Consider the following 20,260-nt stretch of genomic DNA (forward strand, 5'->3'; position numbering starts at 1 on the left):
GAATCCCAATAATTCTTAACCTCCAAATTCGAAAAACCTAAACCCCAATTCTCAAGCCCAAATTTAAATTTTCCATTTCAATATCCAAATTCATATTTTCCATTTGAAAATGCTAGTATGGAATATACTCAATTTTCAAATATGGAAAATCGGAAGTTTAATTCCTATGTTCCTAATCTTTCATTTCTATTTTTAAATAATTCATTCTCATTTACTCAAAATTCACAAATGTATCCTTTTCCATCTAGCCAAAATTTTACAACATCACTTCCACAATAATTCTAACAATGACATTAATGTTTTAGACTGCTCCGCATTATTTGATGAAGGCTTGCTTTGAAAATGATATTGGGCTGAGACTTGAGACTGGGTAATGGGTACTGACACTTTGAAATGAATAATTGAATTGCAAGTCTCATGAACTGCTTAGTACTATATCAGTATAATATTTAATATAGTAAATAATAATTGAAATTTGATTTATTTTGAAAATTGAAAATATATGTATAAATTATAATATATACATCATGGCCCAAAAAATTATTTTATAGTATATATAATATATATTTTTCGGATTTTATTTCGGATCGAAAATGTCGGGGTGTCAATTCCAGATCGGTCTTTTATACCTTCCCTACTGATGAGCGCTGACTGGAGTGTCTGGTGTACTTGGATTTTATTTCGGATCGAAAATGTCGGGGTGTCAATTCAGATCGGTCTTTTATACCTTCTCTACTGATGAGCGCTGACCGGGGTGTCTGGTGTACTTGTAGATCGGTCTTTTATACCTTCCCTACTGATGAGCGCTGATCGGAGTGTACTTGTCTTTTCTTTAGTGTTATTTTATTTGTTTGCTTTTCTTTTTCTTTATTTTTGTAAGGATTTGTTTGCTTTATTTGACTTGTTTTTTGACAAGATTTTCATTTAATTGAATTTTGAGTTTCTTATTAAATTAATTTAGAATATTTATTCATGTATGTAATATTATATTATTCTTGTAATATTTTATTCTTAATTATGTAGTTTATTTGTAATTATAAATTAAATATTATATGTTTTATGATATTAGTTCTTTTTAAACTAGAATTATTAATATGAATTATATACATTTTGTTTATTTATTGAAATTATATATAATTATATTATTGTAAAATATTTATAATTATGCATAATATACATAAATAAGTATTATAAAAAAAGGGGTTAATTATCAAACTGATAATTGAAGTCGACAAATCGTATCGACTTCGTCACTGATCTTCACGGGGCTCAAGTGGCTCATTAAACTCGCATAATGGTATCAAACTCATCACTGCCGTTAAAAAAGTAACGGACGTATAGGCGGAATGCCAGATTGGCTGTACGGTTTGACATATGGCAGGCCACATAATTTGAAGTTTATATGTAAATAAAGTATGCAATCTTTTTATTAGATTAATTTTAGGATATAATTATCTGAATAAATGCATGGAACTAAATTTTAAGATATAATTAACAAGACTACTAGTTAAAAGTGATCGGGGATTAGCAATAATATTCACATAAATAAAATTTATTAAAAGAGAAAACATTTCAATATTTATTCAAAACTAATTATAATCTAATAAAAAACATAAAAGTTAATCTTGGATGTCTAGTTGATTATATCTTAAAATTTAGTTCCATGCATTTATTTAGATAATTATATCCTAAAATTAATTTAATAAAAAGATTGCATACTTTTTATTTGTCATAAGACGATTGCATACTTTATTTTCATATAAACTTCAAATTATGTGGTCTGCCACATGTAAAACCCTACGGCCCATCTGGCATTCCGTCTACACATCTGTTACTTTTTTAACGGCAGTGATGAGTTTGATATCATTATGCGAGTTTAATGAGCCACTTGACACCCCGTGGAGATCAGTGATGAAGTTGATAACATTTGTCGACTTCAGTGATGAGTTTGATAATTAACCCTTAAAAAAAATTAGTGAGACCCATTTATATATAAAATTTACTCCCTCCGTCCCCTGAGTACTATATATTGGGGGACGGGGACGCGGTACGGATTTTAATGCTCCTGTAAAGTGTAGTTGTATAATTTATTTTTAATTTTTTTTTTCTGAATTAAAGTTTGAATGTTATATTTTTATTCAGAAAAAGAAAATCTCAAAAATAAGTTACGTAACTATATTTTATAAGAGTATTGAAATATGTATCGAGCAGTTGAAAAGAAACATATACAATTATATGGGATAGGGAGCATGCAGTAGAATGGAATAGCCACTTTTTTACCCGATCCACTTTATTTCTAGGTGGCAATAAAAGAGAAGGGGGCCTTGGGCTCCCATTGGGATGCTCTCTTATAGCCGCTGGGCCCAAGTGATTGGTAACGTGGGTTCTGCCGACAGGTGACAGCCTAAGCCTAATTAACGGATCAGATTCTTTTCCATCACTCACTCCAATGTCGCCTATTAGTACAGTAGTATTGCCCCATTCACTCATAAAACTATCGCCTACGAAGCCACAGTGATAACAGCATTTGTTATACTTGGTGGTTGTGAGATATTACTATTGCGATTATGAGGTCTGAGATGTACAAGACAGCCGCTAGAGCCGCCAGGTCTCTCCTCTCTTCTTCAAAGTCCACCGCTTCTCATCTTCTCCCTGCAGGTCTCTCTCTCTCCCTCTCTCTCTCTCTCTCTCCCTCCCTCCCTCCCTCTCTCTCTCTCTCTCTCTCCCCCTCTCTCTCGATACAGATGTCTATGTCTAATCTCCTTGATTTTATTCATATTGACTGCTTATGTGTATAATTTTTTACCAATGTCTCCGCTCCATCTTCATTCTCCCATTCTGATTTTCCTTTTGGTCCAAATCTTACGCCGGCCTAGCCCCTTTCTGCCGGCTATTCAATTCTATATTCGTTAAGAACACTATATTATATGTATTTTGTACTGGTATAAAATAATATTAATTGCATTTATCTTATACTTATTAAATATTTTATAAATATCTAATATCGAATAAAAATTTTGAACTCCAAATCCAGAGATAAATGTTGACGATATAATAAAAGATTGAACCTCATGAGGATTGATTTTTATCGGTCAAATCGGTCCATCCGTATATATGATTAAAAGACGGATAAAAATGTATTAAAATGATAGGAGTCGCGTTAGAAAATTGGTTCTTTAAAATCATAAGTGAGGACATTGTATAACTATTTTTGTGTTGAAACGCACTTTTTGAAAATTAATGATAGTTGACTTTAACCTTGATTTTTGTAATTCAGTGGCTTATGATTGATTAGTAGAGTAGTAGTTTGTTAAATCTGTTGTGTGTGGGGCCTAGAACCTCCTATCTTCAAATTATCACCTAATTTTCAAACACATAGGTTGCAAATGAAAGAATGAAACATGTTTAAACTGTTGATTATTCAAGATGTTTCGAGTGGAGTATTTATCAAGTCTAGTCTCTTGTGCTTTTTTTGTATCGAAAGTTAGTATTTGATTAATTTACAAGGGAGAGCTTCGGTTTGTTGCAGTTTCACTTAAAGGAACACAAGCACTTCCTTTCTTAGCTTCCTATGGGAGGGCTAATTCTCATAATGCATCTGCTCGGTGGCTGTCTGGAGCCCTAGCTCTTCCTGCTGCAGGTTTTCCCTTGCTCTCCTCGTTTTGTATATTGTTGTTTATGGCATTCCACAGTTCATAAAGCATTTTCATTTTTCCGTGGTTTGTTAACCACTCATGTCCAGTACACTATCTGATGTTTTCTTTTTTCTTTTCGGCTTCTCTTTGTCTGCATTTAAGCTTATATGCTTCAAGAGAATGAGGCAAATGCCGCACAGGTAACTTCAGTTACCCTGTAATTTATTTGACATACTTGCGACGTTGTTGTCACTCATGATTACTTTAATATGTTCCTGGACAGATGGAAAGGACTTTCATTGCTATCAAACCTGATGGAGTGCAAAGAGGACTAGTAAGATTATCATTTTTCTCTTCTTACATTTGTAACTTGCACTTCTATGTTTTTGGATATGGGATAATCTATTTATTTACATTATGTTAAAGTATATCTCTACTTGCATATTCTGAACCGAGTATCATCATTTTGACAAATCGTTACTGTGTCAAGATGCAAAATATCATTTATACAACAAAGAGGTTTGGTGTATATGTGGTCTGAATGTGTCTTTGATCTGGATGAATGTGCTTTTACAGATTTCAGAAATCATATCGCGTTTTGAACGAAAAGGTTTCAAGCTTGTAGCAATCAAAATAACAGTTCCTTCGAAGGACTTTGCCAAGAAGCATTATCATGACCTTAAGGAAAGACCTTTCTTTGATGGTCTGTGTGACTTTTTAAGCTCTGGTCCAGTGATTGCAATGGTAGTCACTTCCACTATGCATATTCCTATTTATACTATTTAAAAAAATTGATATTAATGTTTAATTATCAACACAGGTTTGGGAAGGAGAGGGTGTGATCAAGTATGGTCGAAAACTTATTGGAGCAACCGATCCTCAGAAATCAGAGCCTGGAACCATTAGAGGTGATCTGGCTGTTGTTGTTGGAAGGTATGCATCCTCATATCGTACAACATGTGTTCTAGCACTTAAGTTTTAGTATATAACAATCGAATCAAGCTCCTAGTTGCTCTTCTTAACTGCAGTATTGTTATTTTTATATAACCTGCAGAAATATAATTCATGGAATCATTATCGTAGTTGCTCTTATTAACTACAGTATTCTTCATACTTAACTTGCAGAAATATAATTCATGGAAGTGATGGTCCTGAGACTGCTCAAGATGAAATCAAACTCTGGTTCAAACCTGAAGAACTGACAAGCTATGCTATTAATTCCGAAAAGTGGGTTTATGGAGTCAATTAAGAAGACTTGTTTCTTCAGTAGCTTGAAACAATTTTTCCTTTCCAAAAGATAAGATACTGGGTAGAATGATCAGAATAAATGGTTTCTATTGATGTGTTTTTTATGAATCACTACTCACAACTGAAAGACGGGAATAAATTTAGCACTCTTTTATTTGTTGATTCACTTGATGTAACCATTAGAAATTTCAACTTTATTGTTATTTATCCGGTTCTCAAGATGTAATCATCTAAATTTATGAGGATATGAGGCATTCAGAACTTAATTGTTCTATATTGTAGCATTCCTTCGAATATGTGTTATCCTTGTTTTGTCCGGGCAAGCCTTTCTTATATTGATCATTGGTACTAAGATCGAGATGCAAATGCTGTAATGTGTTTACAGCTATCATTGTTTTGTTCGGGCAAGCCTTTCTTATATTGATCATTGGTACTAAGATTGAGATTTACAGCGTACAGGCCACGAATATTTGATTGTTGAGACTGAAAAGGTGACTTTTGATGGTCCATAAAAGTGCTCCTAAAACCTCTGTAATTAAACTTTGAGCATTCTGATTTTCTGATTAAACTGTAGATGCAGATGAACCAATTTCCCAAGATATTGGAAGATAACAAGTGAGCGTATTGTCTAGACTCTAGACCCTAAGGTTGCGTTCACATGAATGTAACAATGGAATAGAATGAGATTAACCCATGGATGGAACAATGGAATTGAATGATAAGAAAATGTAATGAAAAATTATACAAAAATTTTATAAAAGAAGAAGAAAGTACAAGACAATAGTGACTAAACATGAGTGAGTCCAAATTTTTATGATAAATACTTTTTGAAAAAATAAAGTAGAAATGGAATGAGTATTCCATGAAACATGTGGGTTAGGTTTTTGGTTCAAATAGTTGGAATCCAATAATCAGAAGAAATGAAAATTATAAACATATTCACTAATCAATCAATCAGAATACAGCAAAATTCATTCCATTCTCTCTCCATTTCATTACATCCAAGTGAACCTAAGAGTGACTTGTTTGATATTGTTTTTATATTTCATTTAAAAATACTATCAAAGTGGGTTAACAAAATATTTATCATAATAACTTTTAATATTAATTAAGGTTAAATAATAAATATATGCATTCGATTGAAAAAATATTCAAATTATTTAGTAAATAATGTACGGGCCCTTTGGCTTAACTTAAAATAAGTGTTTTATTACTTAAAGTAAAGAATAAAATTATAATCGTACAAAATTTTGGTTTGGTACTCTCATGTGAAACTCAAAGTCTACACCATGTAGATGTCTACTACTCTTGCATTATTAAATAGTTTCATATACCAAAAACACTCCTCATGTATATTAATATCTTTTTAAATATAATTGATAATTAGTATTAATTGAATAATAAATTGTCACATATTAATATCAAAAAATATTTATAGATAGATGATAAATTGTAAGAGCTAAATTTCCATTGGAAAATATATTCAGTTGGTTAATATAATTTAATTAAAATCCAATTCATTAATACTAAAATATTAATAAGATGGTGTTAAGATTTAAATTATAATTAATAAATTACGAATTATATACCCGCTCGTGCTTTGCACGGGTTAAAGGCTTAGTATATTTGTATAACCAAATATTGTGTTTATATACTACAAGGTTACGTTTATCAATTACATGATATTCTCTATCAATAAGTATTAGTTTCCATGTATATCACGTAAGATAGAATATCTTTCTACAGACTAGCTGTCCAGTATCAATCTCCTACTGTTTCCTTAAGTGCTCTGTCTTCAAATACTGATAATACTCGGTACTGACCAAGTATCTGCATACTGACGTCTATGTGCCAGTTCCTGATGCAAATATCATGCAAATATCAGTACTGACCAAGTATCTACATACTGACGTCTATGTGCCAGTTCCTGATGCAAATATCAGTTTTTGATCACTCCATGAATCTTCGTAACAATCTCTCCCAGTTTATGCATTATGTCATAAGACATAAATTCTTGATTAAGTGATGCCAAAACTCTTCAAAATTTTGAAGTACATTTACACCACCATCAAGATTGCTGTTAAGATCGAATTCATCATACCTGGCAAGATTTTAGATTGATATATGTGGAACTCAACTGTTTAGTAGCTTCTTGTGATTTCTTTAACTCTTTCCTTCATTCTTCAAATGCTAATATTATTCAGAATCATCTGTGAATTTTCAGAACCATTTACCACTTGAAAATATCACCCATTCAAATACAATTGCTTTCTCTGTTGATCTCTTTGCCTTTACCACTTGCTTGTCCTTTAAAAAATTATGATATATTTTTCGTTCTCCCCCTTTTTGGCATTCAATGAACAAAAGTAAGTATCCACAGAATAAACATCATCCATGAATATAAGAACAAAAGTGCAGATAGTATGATCTGCAACAAACAAAGAACAAAATCCCAATTCTCTGTGTTATTTTAAAGTGATAAACATTTACACTGATCAATCCAAATTAAAATGTGATGTGCTAGAAATATTACTTTTAAATCGCAAGCGCACGATCACCGCTTTAATATTTATGATTTGATCCATAGAGATTAGAATTATTTTCGCTAACCTATTATCTCTAATCTAGGCGAATTAGAACAATTAATTAGTGGAGAGGGTGTTAAAATAAAACTAATGTTAAATTGAAAGTTTAATCTAATTAACCCAAAATTAGATTATAAACTTAAACTTGATTAGATGATCAAAGTAGCCGATTAAAACAAGGTTTTAAAAACAGAAAATTAATTCACAGAAAACAAAAGCTTGGAACTACCGAAAGTTAAAAACAAAACAGCAGCCAAATTAGTGTAATCCAAGTCTAAATATCATAAAACAATCAGGCAACGATTTCTAAAACAAAAACTCGGAAACAATTCGCATAATTATTACAACATTTAACATTAAAGCAACAAGTGACTCAGACCACTCGACTAAAACAAATCGAAGACTCAGACTAAAAAGAAACTCAGTAGCTACTCAACGAATAAGCTTGACTCGCTATACTGACTCAGCTACACTACCCAACAATAGAATCCACCAAAACTCAGCCAGAACCAGAACAAACGCAGCTACAATTCACTAGACGAAAAACAGAAAGCTACTCGGACTGAACTCACAACAGACTAGCAGAAACGGTGATGACTCGATAAACAACTCGGCAGGAGTCAAAACGCAAAATAGACTCGCAAATAACACTACAGAACCCAGCAAAAGAATTCAGCACTCTGTTTACAAAACTTAACATCCAAATACAGAAACTCGACGACTCAAACTACAGCTCGGAAACAGCCTACTCGACCCAGTGAAAACAGACTCTAACAATCGACTAAAACACTGCAAGAAGAACCAAAAACGCAGCAGCAAACTCGCAGACAAAACTAACAAACTCAGCTAAGTTTGACTCGGAAACTCACGCCTTAGACTCGGACAAACAACAGTGACCTCAGCGACATACAAAACAGAGGAGATGACTCAGCTGAAATAATAAACCCAGACTATACGGCGAGTCAACTCAAATCAACACAAACAAAGCAAATCGGTGAACTCGGAATACCCATGAGAACATAACTCAGAAATCATACAACTCAGCAATTAACGAAACAACAAGACAAGGGTTTTGAGGTTTTAAACTGAAATTAAAGAAAATAAAAGAAACTGGGTTTGTTGTGTTTTAAACGAACACAGGGGATGTAATTTTAAACTAAACAGAAACAGAGTAAATCGAGTGCTGCGTAATCGAGGGTTTTAAAGTTAATTTTTAATATTATTTTTATAATTACTATTTTGCAATTTAAGCAATAAAATCAAGAACAAGAAAATTTGGGGTTTCAAATCTAAACCCTAACACAAATTGATTTTGTGCTAGGACTTAGTTTACTATTACAAAAGATCACAAGTCTATACTAATCACAAGCTAAATGATTCTTCATTTCCCAAAAGCTTAAAAAGCATGTGGTGGTACTTAAAAGAATCATACAACTTGGAGAAAATAAATTAAAAATACAATACAAGATTAAGCTAAAAGAGATTTGCATAGAAATTAAAAAGTGTATACAAGCTTGGAAAGGAAATTGGGGCTAGCAAAATGTAAATCTATCTAAGATACTAACTTTAAAAATGACTAGGTAGAAAAGGTGGGTATGTAGCTAGGTAGGACATTACAAGTAAAGAGAAGGGGGTATTTATAACTAAGGAATTAGGGTTTAGGGGTAGGGTGGCTAAATCTTGACCATCCATGTGCCTTGTGTGTTGGGTAGATCATCCCTCCATGTGCCCCTTTACTTGCCAACTCTCTTTTTTCTTCTTTCCTTTTCATTTTCTTCTCTTTTCTTGCATTTTTTTCTTTTTTCTTTATTTATCTACAATTTCCTGAAATAAAATATATAAGCGATTAATACTACGAAAATAAACAATAGATAGGCACTTAAATATGCAAAAATATGGACTAATTAAACTTCCACATACCTATCTTTTGCTCGTCCTCGAGTAAAAATCAAAAGAAAAGAAAATAAACTAAGGCCCTGTTTGTTTACCAGAAGCAGAAGCTGCTTCTGGCTTCTGCTTTTCTTGACCTGTTTGTGTAAAGAAGTAGAAGCACTTTTAAGAAGAAGAGAATCCTAGCTTCTCTCTCACATCTTCTGCTTCTTTTCCAAACACTTTATTCACTTATTTACTTTTCACTTCTGCTCCATTTCTCTAGTTTAAGCAAGAAGTCACTTTTTTAAGCTTGTCCAAACGGCCCCTAAGAAAACTAGATGCGATTCCTAGGCTCCTTTTCGTAGGCGTGACGGGTGATTTTAGGTTCACCAACCCGTTAAACTCGTAGACGATCTCTACAAGAGGAGTGTTGTCTCCTAAGGGTTTACAGAAGATATACCCATAAAATCTTCGAGACCTTCTAGCAAGTGTCTACTCGACTCTACTCTAATTTCGTTGGTGTTAACAAAAAATGTTTTTAAGGAAAATACGACTCAAAGACTCTTTTACTAATAATGAAGATACAGTTCCCTCTAATCTACTTGAAATCGACTCAAAAATTTACTCGAAATCCAAGGAGTGTAATGAATTTTAAGGCCTTTGATGGATCCTAATCGTCTAAGAATAATTTCTCTTTTTCAACCAATTTTGAACTGACCCAATCTCTATCGAAACAAATATCTAGCAAAACTTCACAAACTCTTATTCTTCTTTCTTTCTTTTTTTTTCTTTTTTTTTCTTTTTTTTTCTTTTTTTTTGCATTGACTTTATTTTGTCCGTTTTCTTAGGCAAACAGTGTTACCCATGTAGCGAGTTTTAGGTCAGTGACTCCCAAACCAAACGGTCTTAGGGCACTAGGTGTTGAAATCCCCCGACGGACTTAATAACTCGAGTAACAAAGGCCACAAAACGAGACTAGCCAATCTACTTTTGCCCATTTATCTGAAGATTTTATCTATAAAGAACAATGGGTATTGAAGTAGTTATTCCTTCTCTTTTTCTAATCTCTTTCTTCTTTTTTTTTTCTCTTTTTTTTTATTCGCAAAGGTTCGATTCGACATTGTTTCAACATGTGGGTTCTCTCTCAGGTATCGAATAATATCACTAGACAATCGCTCCATCAAAGGTCTTGTGCAAATGTGTGTTCCATCTTGGAATTTAGAGTACAAATCGGTCGATACAAGCTTCAAAAAGACAACCTTACTTAACTATGTTCAAATTATCTAAAAGACATTACATATATATATTTTAAGAAAACATGCTAAATACCAACTACTACTAAATTTCGAGTGAGGGAAAGACAACTTAGCTAAAAGTATCTCTATTTTTGGATTTTCTAATTTTTCATTTTTAGGGTTTTTCATTTTTTTTAAGAATTACACTAAAGCCCTCCCCATACCTAAATCATGCATTGTCCTCAATGTGTAAAAAAAGAGAAAATTGAAATGTAAGAGTAAAGAGGAAAAATACCTGAATAGGAGATGAAGGGATTTTAATTAACTACTGAAGCAACTTACATGATCAAGGGTCGATGAGGTGGATGACCTCTTCCTCCGAATCAACAGGCAATTCTAAAAATGGTTTAATCATGGAAGGCCTTGGTTCTCTCTTTGTAAATTTTAGCATTTTCATAGGCATCATTCCTAAGTTCGTCTAACTCGGTCAATTGCAACTTCCGATGACTACCGGCGGTGGGTAAGTCGAAGTTCAACTCTCTAATGGCCCACATGGCCCTATGCTCTAGCTCAACCGGCAAATGGCAAGCTTTACCATATACGAGTCTATAAGGAGACATTCCTAAGACGGTCTTAAAAGCGGTCCGATAGGCCCATAAGGCATCTATCAATTTGGTGGACCAATCCTTCCTATTCGAGTTGACCGTCTTTTCTAAGATTTGCTTAATTTGCCGGTTCGACACCTCTACTTGGCCACTAGTTTGAGGATGATAAGGGGTAGCCAACCTATGAGTGATGGAGTACTTCTTAACAAGGGACTCGAATTGACGGTTCTTGAAATGCGTCCCTTGGTCACTAATGATAGCCCTAGGAGTGCCAAATCGAGAAAAGATATTCTCTTTAAGGAATCTAAGGACAACTTTGTTGTCATTGGACCGAGTCGGGATGGATTCTACCCACTTAGAAACATAATCTACCGCTAGAAGGATGTAAAGGTGGCCAAACGAACTAGGAAAGGGACCCATGAAATCTATACCCCACACATCAAAGAGCTCTATGACAAGGATTGGGCTCATAGGCATCATGTTCCTCCTAGTGATTCCTCCTAGATGTTGACACCTACTACATGCGGAACAATACTCGGCGGCATCCTTAAACAAAGTAGGCCAATAAAAACCGCATTGGAGAATTTTAGCGGCGGTCTTCTTCGCACTAAAATGACCTCCACATGCTTGATCATGACAAAACGAGAGGATAATATGAAACTCACTATTTGGGACACACCTCCTAATGATTTGGTCGGGACAATGCTTAAAGAGATATGGGTCGTCCCAAAAGAAATGTTTCACTTGAGAAAAGAACTTGGCTTTATCATTTTTGGACCATGTCGAGGGAATGTCACTGGTTGCTAAGTAATTGACTATGTCGGCGAACCAAGGGAGAGTGGAAATCGAGAGAAGGTGTTCATCGGGAAATGACTCGCTTAAGGGCAAGTCGTTAGTGGATTCAACCACTAATCGAGAGAGGTGATCGGCGACGACATTCTCACAACCTTTCTTATCCCTAATCTCTAAGTCAAACTCTTGGAGCAACAACACCCATCTAATCAAGCGGGCTTTTGAATCTTTTTTAGAGAAAAGATACCTAAGAGCGGCATGGTCGGTGTAAACAATGATTTTGGACCCGATAAGATAAGAGCGAAATTTTTTTAAGGCAAAGACTACGGCTTGAAGTTCCTTCTCGGTGGTAGAGTAATTGAGTTGGGCATCATTTAAGGTCTTATTAGCGTAGTAAATGACATGAGGCCTTTTATCTATTCGTTGTCCTAAAACCGCTCCTATCGCATAATCGGATGCGTCACACATAAGCTCAAAAGGTTGACTCCAATCGGAAGACTTCATGATCGGGGCCGAAGTCAATTCTCTCTTAAGGTCTTCGAAGACATGAACACACTCACTTGTGAACTCGAATTTGACATCCTTAGCTAGAAGGTTGGTCAAAGGTCGGGCCTTTTTGCTAAAATCCTGAATGAATCTATGATAAAATCCCGCATGTCCAAGGAAAGAGCGAATATCCTTAACGGACTTGGGAGGTGGGAGATTAGCTATTAGGTCGACCTTTGCCTTGTCTACTTCGATTCCTTTTTCAGATATTTTGTGTCCTAAAACGATTCCCTCTTACACCATGAAATGACATTTCTCCCAATTTAACACTAGATCCGTTTCCTCACATCTTTTTAAAACTAAGTCTAGATTGTTAAGGCATTGGTGAAAAGATGGTCCAAAGATGGAAAAGTCATCTATGAAGACTTCTAGAAAGTCACCTATCATTTCTGAGAAGATGCTAGTCATGCACCTTTGGAACGTGGATGGGCCCGTGGTTAGGCCGAAAGCTAGGCGTCTATACGCGAAGGTTCCAAAAGGGCAAGTAAAGGTGGTCTTTTCTTGGTCTTCGGGAGCAATTGGGATTTGAAAATATCCTGAATAACCATCTAAGAAGCAATAAAACGCATGACCCGCTAACCTCTCTAGCATTTGATCGATGAAAGGCAAAGGAAAATGGTCTTTCCTAGTGACGTCATTGAGCTTTCTAAAATCTATGCACATTCTCCAACCGGATTGGACACGTGTTGGAACTTGCTCATTGTTCTCATTTGTCACTAAAGTGATGCCCGATTTCTTAGGCACTACATGGACGGGGCTCACCCACTTACTATCGGAAATGGGATAAATGATCCCATTGTCTAAGCACTTAAGAATTTCTTTCTTAATTACCTCCATCATGGGAGGATTCAACCTCCTTTGAGTTTCTCTCACGGGCTTTGCATCTTCTACCAAATGAATCCTATGTTGGACAATCGCCGGGCTAATTCCTTTCATGTCCGAGATACTCCACCCTATCGCTCTCTTATGCTTTCTAAGGATTCCTAAAAGTCCTTCCTCTTGGAACATAGTCAAATTAGAGGCAATGATAACGGGATAGGAATCATTAGGGCCTAGAAAAGCATACTTAAGGGTGTCGGGAAGAGGTTTGAGCTCTAACACCGGCGGGTGTGACTCAACGGTTTTCTTAGGTAAAGGCAAATGCTCGGGTTCAACATCACGCTCTTGACTCGTTGTAGGAATAGTGGATTCTAACATTTGGTTGACCTCATGTGTGTAGTCGGAAACATCCCAATCCTCTCCAAAATGTTTTAAGCAAAATTCAAGGGCATCCTTAGGATTCATGAGATCTTGATCAACTATTTCATCAATTAGATTAACGTCCATAGGTTGATCATAGAAATCATCAGATTGTTTCCCTACATGAAAGATGTTGAGGTCGATTGTCATGTTACCAAATGTTAGCTTCATTAAGCCGTTCCTACAATTAATCAACGAGTTGGATGTAGCTAAAAAGGGTCATCCTAGGATTATGGGAATTTGATTCTTTGGGTTTCTAACCGGTTCGGTCTCTAGGACGACAAAATCTACAGGAAACACGAAATCACCTACTTTAATTAGCACATCTTCGATCATTCCCTTAGGAATTTTCACGGATCGGTCGGCTAATTGAAGTGTGACATTGGTTTGATGGAACTCCCCTAAACCTAAAGCTTGGTACACAGAATATGGAAGGAGATTAACACTAGCCCCTAAATCAAGTAACGCCTTATCCACAAAAGTTTCTCCTATGACACATGAAATTGTAGGACAACCGGGGTCCTTGTATTTCACGAGAATTTGGTTTGAGAGAATCGAACTAATGTGAGATGTAAGGAAAGCTTTCTTAGGGACATGGTTGGTTCTCTTATGGGTACACAACTCTTTAAGACACATAGCATATGAAAGAATTTGTTGAATTGCATCTAAAAGAGGTATGTTGACCTTGACTTGCTTAAACACTTCCAAAATCTTCTCCATTTGAGCCGATTGCTTAGGTGAAATAAGTATTTGTGGGTAAGGGACTCTTGGTTTATAGACTACTTCACTTTGCGATTCGGAATTCGGTTCCGGGTTTGGGTCACTCGACTCCTCACGGGCTTTTGAACTCTCGGGTTTGTCATGATTAGTGGTAGTGAAGGGCGGACTTGGATTAGAAGTCGAATCCCCTTTCTTACCGAGGTTCTCACCAACTTGGGTATCAACTTGTTTACCCGACCTAAGGGAAATGACCGCATGTGTTAGGGTTATACTGAAATATCCGTTTGAAGTATATAACAATTATTTGAGAATCTTCAATGCATGTTTTCACATTGTCTGTATATTATATATTGTAGACAATCTAGTATCAAATGGGATAGCAGAAGATTAGATTGTCAGACTCCTTATATAATATAATAAAGGTTCACAGTCGAGGTGGTGTTAGACAAACCACTGGAATGGCTGAAGTATTATTTGGAAATAGTTTATCTTGACTATTGAATAATACTTATATACTTTGTGTATATTGAACAGGATCAAAATAGTAGAATAATTGTTTCTTTAATTCTGACAATAAAGAACTAAGATTCTATGATGTTATTAATGCTTAAGTTCTTAATCCGGATATAGTGATTGACACTTGTATTTTAATGCACATGCCTTGACTCATAAATTAAGTAATTTATTTTAAATTACGAATTTATGTATTGGGCAATGACATTATATACAGAGTGGGATATTGACTATAAAAGGAAACCGTGTCCGAAAAATATATTCGGGTGATGATGTCCTCTTGAAAGCTCATAAAGATAATTATGCTTTAGTCCTGCAGGCAGATTTATTCTTGCATAATTATAAGGTTGAGTGGATGATCAAGGATAAAAGATATTAATTAAATTAATTGTCAGAAATTAATTTAATTAATGGACATGCGATATCTTAAACATGGGGAATTTATAAGCAATTAATATGGGAGCCGAATTAAATAATTAATTTACCGAATTAGGAAAGGTAGTGCAAATATTAGTTCTTTAGTGGATAGAATTAATATTTAATGACATTGGGCCTGGCCCGGAATGTCATTAGAAGGCCTGACCTAATGATCCATGATCCCTGCTGTAGCCTATATATATTCTCGTTCTCCTAAAGCTGAAAGACACACCAAAACGAATTAATCCTAGAGTTAGAGAGAGGCAGACGTTTTTCTCAAGGAGACAGCTAGGGTTTTGGGTTTTCGGAGCTTTAAGGAGAGGCACACCTTGGGAGATCGAAGGCCACACTTCGTCCAAGGAGAAACAAGGAATACAGTAGAAGACGTGGATTTGAATCGCTTGCGCCGTAGCGATTAAGGTTAATATTCTGTTCGAACTTTTAATAAGTATCATAAAACGCAGGGCCTAGATCCGATTGTTCCTACAATGGTATCAGAGCGAGGTTGCGGTTCTGCGATTTATGATATGCTGTCCATGTCATGATTATATATGCATGTATATAGTGATTCTGTGATGCAGGTCGATGTCCACTATTATGGCCGTGTTTTAATTATTCTGTTATGTTTGGATTCCATGTGGTTTATCGTGGCTGTTGTAAATCACGAGGGTTGATCGTGATAGTTTAATCTTGTAATTCAATTTGTAATTGTTTTAGATTATGATCTGATGTAATAGAATAGGCTGGTTCGTTTGTACAATTAGTATGTAATTGTTTGATCAACGGGGCTGCAAGAAACAAGGATCTTCCGCTGCTGCGATTAGGGTTTCGGGGGTGCTGCACTGTTTTGGCCGTAACTTTTGCATACGGTGTCCGATTTGGGTGAATGAGCACTTTTCGGAGACGACAGAACGAGACGAAGCTAGCAACAATCTGGGGAACCCCGGTTGAGGTGATTTCGAAGGTGTTTTTCGATATTTTTCGAGGCATTCTGAGGACGTTTAGGCCTCCAAACGGGCTCTCGAAGTTTTCTGGACAGATCTGGATTCTGACGAAGGATGAATTCGAAGCTGATTTTTCCGGGGCCATAATAGTGGATGTGTTTTATTATGATTCTTGATTATTGTTATTATGTGTTTCTTGTCTGTGTTGTTATGCCATGTGATACTAACCCTTCGCATGCTAGAATGACATGGACATAGGGATGTTTTTAATTAATGCTTTAATCATGCTAGTATGCTGCCATGTTATGTGTTCTTTATGTGTTCTTTATGTTGCTATAACCATGATAGTATGCATGTGGACTTCGAAGAAATAACATAGGGCGATGCATCTAGATTAAAATCCTCAAAGTAAATTCTAAGTGGGAGAGGGAGTTTATATGATATTAAATCCCATGGTCTCCATCATTGTTTGTATGTAATTTAACATAAAGGCGAATATAAATTATGTATACGTCACCCATCGTGGCATGTAATTTATGGTGTCTAGAATGTTATAGATATTACTGGAACAAACTTCTTAAATTAATACGAATAGATACGAATTTTCTTTATCTCTGATTTGGGGCGATTTCTAAGGCTTATGGGTATTAAGTGAGACCGATGTGACTCCTCCACTGCCTAGAAGTCAAACCAGACACGAATATTGAATTGAAGTATTCTATTCGAGAAATATTGGAAGGTATACATGCCGCCCATCGTGGCGTACCAAGTTCCATAGGTTTCAGGTAATTTAAGATTTGATGATGGTATACACTTAGCTATGAAAAATAATATAGACCACCCCAACGTGGCTTATTGTTTAGTAATAGGACCGAAGTAACGTTTAAACAAATTTAGGTGGTATACATGTCACCCATCGTGACGTACCAGAAACTTATGGTGTTTAAACGTTAGTGCATTTAATTTTAATAATTGTTAGAGGAACCAATAGGACTTAATTTTTTATGCACCCTTCTTTATGTGTAATGTGATTTTTTCATGCATGATTCTCAGGATATAATGGGGTTTAATCCACTGTTCACCATACTTAAGGATAACAAACTTACCGGACCTAACTATATTGAATGGAAACGTAATTTGGACATTGTGTTGACTGCTGAGGAGTACAACTTTTGCACTTATGAACCCAAGCCTGAGCAGCCCGCTGCTGATGCTCCTGATGAGGAGAAAGAGTATTATAAGCGGTGGACAAAGGCTGATGAGATGTCGCGATGTTACATTCTGGCAGCAATGTCGGGTGTTTTGCAGCATCAGCATCAGGCTATGGCCACTGCTTCGGATATGCTCTTTAATCTCAAGGAACTTTTTGGAGATCAGAATAGGGCTGCTAGGCAAGTAGCCATGAAGGCTTTAATGAACACTCAGATGGCTGAAGGTACACCTGTAAGGGATCATGTTCTCAAGATGATGTCACATCTGAATGAGATAGAGATCCTTGGTGCTGAGCTTGACGGGGAAACCCAGATTGACATTGTCCTTATGAGCTTGCCCAAGAGTTTTGAGCAGTTCCGCTTGAATTACAACATGAATAAGAGGCAGTATAGTCTTGCGGAACTGCTGACAGAACTTCAGGCAGCTGAAGGATTATTTCGCCAGAGTGTTCAAGTGAATGTGGCTGAGAAAGGTTCTTCCTCTAAGCCGAAAGGCAATAAGAAGAAGAAAAAGGCTCAGACACAGCAAGCTGTGAAGGCAGTGGGGGTTCAAGGTGGTGTGAAAAAGCCTAAGGGGAAGTGCTACCGGTGCAAGCAGTCGGGTCACTGGAAAAAGGATTGTCCTCTTCCTAAGAAGACAAACAATACTGGTATGTCTCTTTCTCTAGTTACAGAAACATTTATAGCGGCTATATCTACGAGCACTTGGTGTGTAGATACTGGAGCCACTGATCATGTTTGTAACTCTATGCAGGGGTTTCAGCAATCCAGAATGCTTAGAGATGGCGAGATATACGTGTTCATGGGAGATGCTACGAAAGTAGCAGTAGTTGCAGTAGGAGTTATTCATTTATCTTTTGGTTCTGATAGGATTTTGGTTTTGAACAATTGTCTTTATGTACCTTCTTTTAGAAGGAATTTGATTTCGGTTTCTAAACTTGCTATGGATGGTTATAATGTTTGTTTGGATCGTAATGTTTCTATTATGATGAATAAACGGATTATATGTTCGGGTACATTGCAAGACAATTTGTATATAATTAATCCTAGTCAGCCCGCACTGCAACTACAACATAGGGTATTGAACAACACATCTTCTACCTCTAATAAAAGAAAGGAACCTTCTAGTTTGAACCAAACATATCTTTGGCACTTGAGATTAGGTCATATTAACTTGAGGAGGATTCAAAGACTGGTAGTAGACGGGCCTTTAGGCTCATTGGCAGTGGAGCCATTTCCAGTTTGTGAATCCTGCTTGGAAGGTAAAATGACCAATAGGCCTTTTAAGGCAAAGGGGAATAGAGCCAAAGAAGTGTTAGGATTGGTTCACTCTGATTTATGTGGACCTATGAATATCCAAGCAAGAGGTGGTTATGAGTATTTAGTCACTTTTATTGACGATTATTCTAGATATGGGTACGTTTATTTGTTGCACCGTAAGTCTGAGTGCTTTGAGAAATTCAAAGAGTACAAAGCTAAAACGGAGAAGCGACATAATAAAAGTATCAAGTCACTACGATCTGATCGTGGTGGCGAATACTTGCTTGGGGAATTCAGGGAATATTTATCAGAGAATGGGATAGAATCCCAGTTGACTGCACCAGGCACACCCCAGCAGAACGGTGTAGCAGAGAGAAGGAACCGGACTCTTTTAGAGAGTGTTAGATCGATGATGAGTTATTCGGATTTACCCAAGTAATTTTGGGGACATGCCTTAGAAACAGCAGCTTATCTTCTGAACTTAGTACCTTCTAAGTCGGTTCCTAAAACCCCTTTAGAATTGTGGACCGGGGACAAACCGAGTCTGAGACACATTCGGATATGGGGTTGTCCAGCACATGTGCTGAACAAGAACGCGGCTAAGCTAGAATCTCGTACAGAAGTAAAGCTGTTTGTAGGCTACCCCATGGGAACAAAAGGTTATTTATTTTATAGTCCTAAGAATCGGGATGTCACTGTTAGCACCAATGCAAGATTCTTAGAGGAAGACTATATAATGAATCACAAACCCATGAGTAGTATCGTTTTAGAGGAATTAGTGGGAGGGACGAATAATGAACCTGTAGTACAAGTAGAACAACCACAGCAGACTGTGCAACCGGTCAGTAATACCGCACCAGTTCCTCGTCGTAGTGGGAGGGTTGTTCGACAGCCCGACAGATTCATGTTTTTGGGAGAGTCTTCGGACTTGGTCTCTGGTGAACATGATGATGATCCCCGGACATACGAAGAGGCAATACAAGACAAAGATGCAAGTCTTTGGCAAAAGGCAATGGATTCAGAGATGGAATCTATGTATTCTAATCAGGTCTGGGAGCTCGTGGAACCACCCAAAGGTGTGAAACCTATTGGATGTAAGTGGGTCTACAAGAAAAAGAGGGGATCAGACAAAAAGGTGAAAGCCTGGAAAGCAAGACTTGTTGCGAAAGGGTATACTCAGAAAGAAGGTATCGATTATGAGGAAACCTTTTCGCCAGTAGTCATGCTTAAGTCAATCCGTATTCTTTTATCTATAGCAGCTCATCTCGATTATGAGATTTGGCAAATGGATGTCAAGACAGCTTTCCTTAATGGAAATCTTGAGGAAACCATCTATATGCAGCAACCAGAGGGATTCATTAAAGAAGGCCAAGAGCATCTTGTATGTAAGCTGAAGAGGTCTATTTATGGACTTAAACAAGCTTCTAGGTATTGGAAC

The 20,260-nt window shown here is 36.3% G+C and overlaps 1 protein-coding gene across 1 annotated transcript; it reads left to right on the forward strand.

The window, feature by feature from the left end:
* Positions 1–2,430: 2,430 nt before the first annotated feature.
* Positions 2,431–5,179, forward strand: LOC108202592 (nucleoside diphosphate kinase 3). The gene is made up of 7 exons (XM_017371064.2): positions 2,431–2,658; positions 3,530–3,640; positions 3,798–3,835; positions 3,919–3,969; positions 4,212–4,379; positions 4,456–4,568; positions 4,761–5,179. The coding sequence occupies exons 1-7, from the start codon at positions 2,568–2,570 to the stop codon at positions 4,882–4,884; spliced, it is 696 nt and encodes a 231-aa protein (XP_017226553.1). The 5' UTR covers positions 2,431–2,567; the 3' UTR covers positions 4,885–5,179.
* The last annotated feature ends 15,081 nt before the right edge of the window (positions 5,180–20,260 follow it).

Source organism: Daucus carota, chromosome 9 (assembly GCF_001625215.2).
Source record: "Daucus carota subsp. sativus chromosome 9, DH1 v3.0, whole genome shotgun sequence".
In the NCBI taxonomy this organism is placed as follows: Eukaryota; Viridiplantae; Streptophyta; class Magnoliopsida; order Apiales; family Apiaceae; genus Daucus; species Daucus carota.